This window comes from Gallus gallus, chromosome W (genome assembly GCF_016699485.2).
Source record: "Gallus gallus isolate bGalGal1 chromosome W, bGalGal1.mat.broiler.GRCg7b, whole genome shotgun sequence".
Taxonomy (NCBI): domain Eukaryota; kingdom Metazoa; phylum Chordata; class Aves; order Galliformes; family Phasianidae; genus Gallus; species Gallus gallus.
The window spans coordinates 2,912,674-2,918,623 of record NC_052571.1 but is presented as its reverse complement, the minus strand read 5'-3'; the positions used below and the strand labels follow the sequence as shown (position 1 = coordinate 2,918,623).

Below are 5,950 nucleotides of genomic sequence, written 5' to 3'. Positions count from 1 at the left end.
GGCCCGGTCCCGCCCTCGGCGGCGCTCATTGGGCCGACAGAGCGCCGCGGCCGTTCCCGCGCCTCGGTTGGCTGTCTCGCCTGCCCTTTAAGCTTGTCCCCGCCCTGTAGGCGGCTCCGCTCCCGTCGGCCCGGTGCTTATCGGGGCTCAGGGACTTAGGAGCTGGGGGCTTTTTGGTGCCGATCCCTCCCGTCAAATGGCCGTCAAATGTTGACGGGGCAGGCCAGGAGTTTGCCATCTTTGCATGAAGGGACAGGCAACTCGGGAAGAGTGCAAGGATGTTGCTAGCATGCGCAGGGAGAAAATTCGACAGGCCAAAGCCCAGCACGACCTTAATATGGCCGCCATTGTTTGAGATGATTAAAACTATGTTTTTACGAACATATTAATAAGAGCAAGAGGAGGGCCAAGGAGAATCTCCCTTCTTTATTCAACGCGGTGGGGAACATCACCATCGAGGAGGAGGGAAAGGCTGAAGTTCCCAACGCCTTCTTCACTTCTGGCTTTAGCAGTGAGACCTGCTATCCCCAGGGTACTCAGCCCCCTGAGCTGGAAGACGGGGCCGGGGAGCAGAATAAACGCCCCTCGATTCCCAGTGCCTTCTTTACTTCTGTCTGTTTCTGACTGTTGCACCTGTGCTGGACGTGCCGTTACTATGAGTAACCCAAGGAGAACCGGACAGTATATATATGTATGGACTCTGCAAAAACTTTGCGCGCGCTTTTCCCTTGTTGTGTTTTCCTTCCGCCTGTGATCGACCGAGAAAGAGAACCCGCCCCCCCCCCGCTTCCAACCGGAATCATGAAACATTGTCACACTGCGGTGGTAACCATCTCTGCATTCCTGTAACAAATCCTTGCTTTTCTTTTCTGTCTTTTCACTATTGCTTTCGTCATCCCACCTCCCATCCCCAGGCCTAGCTAACCAAAACGTTTTACAATAAACCGGTTGGGCAAATATTTGTCTCCTTTCTGAGTTTTAATCTCACGTTGGCTATACGTATATAACGAACCGTCTTGCTACCGATACTTGGAGCCAGACAGACGCCCACCTCCAAGAAGGGTTGGATGGAGGATCCGGGGAACTACAGGCCTGTCAGCCTGACCTCGGTATCGGGGAAGGTCATGGAGCAGATCACCCGGAGTGAGATCACAGGGCGTGTGCGGGACAACCAGGGGACCGGGCCTAGCCAGCGCGGGTTCCTTAAAGACAGGTCCTGCTTGACCGACCCGATCTCCTTCTATGACCAGGTGACCCGACTAGTGGATGAGGCAAAGGCTGTGGATGTAGTCTACCTAGACTTCAGTGAAGCCTTTGACTCTGTCTCCCACGGTATTCTCCCAGAGAAGGTGGCAGCCCATGGCTTGGGCAGGTGTACTCTGCTGCGTCAAAACCTGGCTGGACGGCCGGGCCCAGAGAGTGGTGCTGAATGGAGTTCAATCCAGCTGGCGGTGGTCGCTAGCGGTGTTCCCCAGGGGGTCAGCGTTTGGGCCAGTCCTGTTTAATATCTCGAATGATGATCTGGACGAGGGGATTGAGCGCACCCTCAATAAGTTTGCAGGCCACACCATGTCGGGAGGAAGGCTTGATCTGCCTGAGGGTAGGAAGGCCCTACACAGGGATCCGGATGGGCTGGATCGTTGGGCCGAGGCCAATTGTAGGAGCATCTACGAGACCAAGCGCCGGGTCCTGCACTTTGGTCACAACAACCCCATGCAACGCAACAGGCTCGGGGCAGAGTGGCTGGAAAGCTGCGCGGAAGAAACGGATCTGGGGGCATTAGTCAACAGCCGCCTGAACATGAGCCAGCGGCGTGCCCAGGGGGCCAAGAAGGCCAACGGCATCCTGGCTTGGATCAGAAATCACGGAGTCAGCAGGACGAGGGAGGTGATCATCCCTCTGTACTCGGCGCTGGTGAGGCCGCACCTCGAGTACTGCGTGCAGCTTTGGGCCCCTCACTACAAGAAAGACGTTGAGGCTCTGGAGCGTGGCCAGAGGAGGGCAACGAAGCCGGTGAAGGGACTGGAGCACAAGACCTATGGGTAGCAGTTGAGGGAACTGGGATTGTTTCGTCTGGAGGAGGGGAGGCTCAGGGGAGAGAGACCTTATCGCCTCTTTACAACTACCCGAAAGGTGGTTGTAGCGAGGTGAGGGTTGGCCGCTTCTCCCAGGTAACTAGCAACGGGACAAGAGGTAACGGCCTTAAGTTGCGCCGGGGGGAGCTTCAGGTTGGATATGAGGAAAAACGTAACAAGTTGTCTTATTCCGCTTCTTCAAACGGTTTAATTCAGAGTCATTCACAGCTGCGATCGTCACTCACGCAAGCGGATCTACTGCTGACAAATCGAGATTCCTTGAGGAACGGCCACACAGTAATTTCATTTAGCAAGTTTCAACTATTTAGATTTTAATGCAAATATTTATTAGCATTTTGAAACTCCCCCACTCCAGTAAGCCTTGAATGCAATCGCAATTCAACAAAGACTCAAGTAAAGCCAGAGGCCTAACAAAGCACGAGAGGTGATTACATGCAAAAGCCTTACGGTGCCTGTAGCTACCCCTCCTACTGGTTATGGAACAATACTACGGCTTTTGTTTTTTTGGTTTTTTTTTGCTTTATTGTTTGTTTGTTTGTTTGATTGATTGTTTTTTTATGTTTTGTTCATATGTAAAAAAAAGAGAAATGGACAAGGGCAGCCGAGTCTCAAAGACAGCAGAAGCGCAACAATCGCCGACTCAAGTATCACAAAGTCTTTTCCATTTGGGAAAGTTTCCGCGGGAGAAATTAATTCTCTACGTCGCAAAATCCGCGACTGAAAAGAAAGCAGTGGCAAAACTCCGAGTTTGGTTAAGAACAGGCTGACGCGCACCGGTCAGAAATCATGCAGGTAGAGTTTATTTGGCCTCGCGACGGGGCCATACAACAGACGACAGCTGGAAGCTTTCTTCCTACCTTATTCTTCGCTAATTCTACGCCTGCTGCTTGTCGATGCTGCTAGTACGCGATAAAACCCACGCCCTTTTATTTGGAAGCTGGGGGAAGACAGCAAGGCCTCAAACACACAGCACATCCTATATTATCTTTGGGAGACGGAGACCCACCGTTTTAACTTGCAGAACCATTCCCATCAGTAAGACACGCGAGACAGAGATGATATCCCCATGCTCCATCTTTATTCTGCAAATGCTGCTCAAAGCTTTTCATTACCCTCCATAGGCACCCACCAAAAACAATTACATGTCACCGGTGGCTAGGCTGACGGGCAACACGTGAAACCCATTCGGTGGCGATCCGTACGCGTGCAGCAACACCGGCGGTGCAAACATCTTAGCCAGGAGGCTGGCCCAACTGACGGCCACCCAGAATACAGAGCCGCGCGCGGTAGTCTGAAGGGACTGAGGGTGGGTATCTCACAGCCATCCGGAATCCATCGGTCAAGCCCAGGCTAGCAGCACACTTCTCGCCAACAATCATCAAACGCCCAAGAAGCTGGAGAAGGAAATAACGTTACGTAACGGAGCATGCCACAACACAATGAAGGGTGGAGAGGGCAGGAAGCCAAGGAAGGCGAGCAGAGAACCAGCCACAGAACGCGGTTAACTAGTTCTTCGCCATTCAAGGGCCGCTCTTCAAATTACTGCCTTTCTGCAACTGACACATTCCAAGCAAAGCTACAAAGACCGATTATGCATAATGGGGGGAGGGGCAGCTATGGGACTTGCCACCTTTTTTTTCCTTTTTTGTTTTTAACCCCCTCCCCACCCCCAGCTAGACAGTAACGGACTACAAATCGGGCACAGAAGCCAGATTTGTCTCGGACTTCCAGCCCCCCATTATATCTTCGGGCAACCTAAGTCTTTCCGGCAGAAAAGAAAAACTCAGTGTAGGCTTTGTGAGCCCACGCCAAAGCCACGGGACTTGACTTCTACAGCTGAAAATGAGACATCCAGCACCCCTCAGCCAGCTTTCCCCTTCCTCGCCTCCGACCTGCTCAAAACCCCAAGCCCTCTTCTCCATATTAGAGCAAGGACCACTGTCTGGAAACAGCGAGAACAGGCATAGGGCCATACTTCTGAACAGCGCTGCATTTTGCATCAAGTACGTACCCAGAAATGAGCATCGCTCTCTCTCACTACCCTTAGTCAAAACGCTCAGCTCCGTTACAAGCTAGAGGCAAAAGATTATGGCGTCGGGAAAGCCCAAATAGCCTACTGTGCCTCTTTGCAACATCGAGAGGAAACGAGGCGACGGGACAGAGCCTACTAAATTACATACCACTTACTGGCACCGTTTCGTGTACAGAAAGCTTCCACGGTACTTACAGGTGCGCCACAATCTTCTGCTCCGGATAACCCGACAACGGCCTTCTGGGGAGCGGCTAGGAAAAAGCGTAGGAGCTTGCGGTGAAATATCATGGAACGCAAGGCACTGGAGGAAGAGGACACGCTTAAAACGGGATTGGCTTCGGAGAAAGGCAATAGCTGAAGCAGATCGCTACGCCCCACTGAACGCGTACCCCAAACGCAAGACAAAACAGCGATTCTTCCTAAGGGATCTTTGAATCGGCAAAGCCCTCTCCCTTCTATGCACAAGACATGTTTTCACAGGCTCCTGCTGCTACGAGCACAGAGCGATTTTAAACCCAAACAAAAGCACCTCCATTTGCGCTTATTTCACTCTCATATTAAGACCCTGCTTAACCACTCAAGCGGCAAACGGTGGCTCACCATCCTTCAGTTATGGCCAAATATCGCCTTCCTATCCTACTTTTGACCAAGGCATTTTCAAAGAACCTGGGGTTATCCCGACGGAGGCCGTGTTAACTCTCCATCCTCAAGAACACCGCGGACTCCGGTGAAAGAACGCTTTGGATTAGCACGGTGAGGCTGGCGCTACGTCAGACACTTCCACATCGAGGCAAAGGTTATCGCCTTCGACACGTGAATACCACCGACCTGTAGGAAACGGTCAACTAATTCGAATGGAACTAGCACGACTAGCAGCGCCAAAGGGATAGATATCGCGCGCGGCAAGCGCCCGCGGCTGCCACCAAGCGCTTCAGCGTCACAGGCCCGCCTCTACACACGCGCACACACCACACGGTGGCGCTGGGAAGCCAGGCGAGCCAGACGGCACCACCGACCCAGTATGCGCCACGGCAGCCCCGTGGCACCGAAGGAGCGCGGGGTTTTAGAGGAGGCGCTGCAGTAGCGAGCATCACCAGCCAGAAAGGCCCGTCCGCCCGCCCCGCCCCGCGGCAAGGTCGCCGCTCGCCCCGCCGCACTCGCCGGCACCGCAACGGGCGCTCGTTCCAGAGGGCCTGCGAGCGCGCTAGGGTGGGGGAGGGGTGGGACGGGAGGGCAAGGGAAGAATCGCGCGACGCGCAGCAAAGCCGCGGCTACCTCCTCGTCCACAACGGCTCCTCCTCGCGGATAACGTTGGCGGAGAACTCCTGGCGGGCGACTTTTCCCAAGAGAGCGGCGCCACCGCGCCAGGCGGCCGGCGACCTAACGATCCCGCCGGCCATGACGGCGCCCGCTCGCTACAACACTCCCTCAGCCCCAAACCTCCCCAGCACGGCTCAGCACGGCTCAGCACGGCTCGGCTCGCCTCGGCTCGCCTCGGCCCGGTCCCGCCCTCGGCGGCGCTCATTGGGCCGACAGAGCGCCGCGGCCGTTCCCGCGCCTCGGTTGGCTGTCTCGCCTGCCCTTTAAGCTTGTCCCCGCCCTGTAGGCGGCTCCGCTCCCGTCGGCCCGGTGCTTATCGGGGCTCAGGGACTTAGGAGCTGGGGGCTTTTTGGTGCCGATCCCTCCCGTCAAATGGCCGTCAAATGTTGACGGGGCAGGCCAGGAGTTTGCCATCTTTGCATGAAGGGACAGGCAACTCGGGAAGAGTGCAAGGATGTTGCTAGCATGCGCAGGGAGAAAATTCGACAGGCCAAAGCCCAGC

At 54.8% G+C, this 5,950-nt stretch overlaps 2 protein-coding genes across 2 annotated transcripts; one reads left to right on the top strand and one right to left on the bottom strand.

The window, feature by feature from the left end:
• Positions 1-1,359: 1,359 nt before the first annotated feature.
• LOC121108226 lies at positions 1,360-2,918 on the top strand. The gene has a single exon (XM_040655277.1). It carries the CDS (start codon positions 1,360-1,362, stop codon positions 2,044-2,046), a length of 687 nt encoding a protein of 228 aa, XP_040511211.1. The 3' UTR covers positions 2,047-2,918.
• Positions 2,919-3,152: 234 nt separating this feature from the next.
• LOC121108202 (histidine triad nucleotide-binding protein 1-like) lies at positions 3,153-5,582 on the bottom strand. The gene is made up of 3 exons (XM_040655226.2): positions 5,404-5,582; positions 4,324-4,429; positions 3,153-3,490 (listed from the first exon to the last, which is right to left on the bottom strand). The coding sequence occupies exons 1-3, from the start codon at positions 5,526-5,528 to the stop codon at positions 3,329-3,331; spliced, it is 393 nt and encodes a 130-aa protein (XP_040511160.1). The 5' UTR covers positions 5,529-5,582; the 3' UTR covers positions 3,153-3,328.
• Positions 5,583-5,950: the final 368 nt, after the last annotated feature.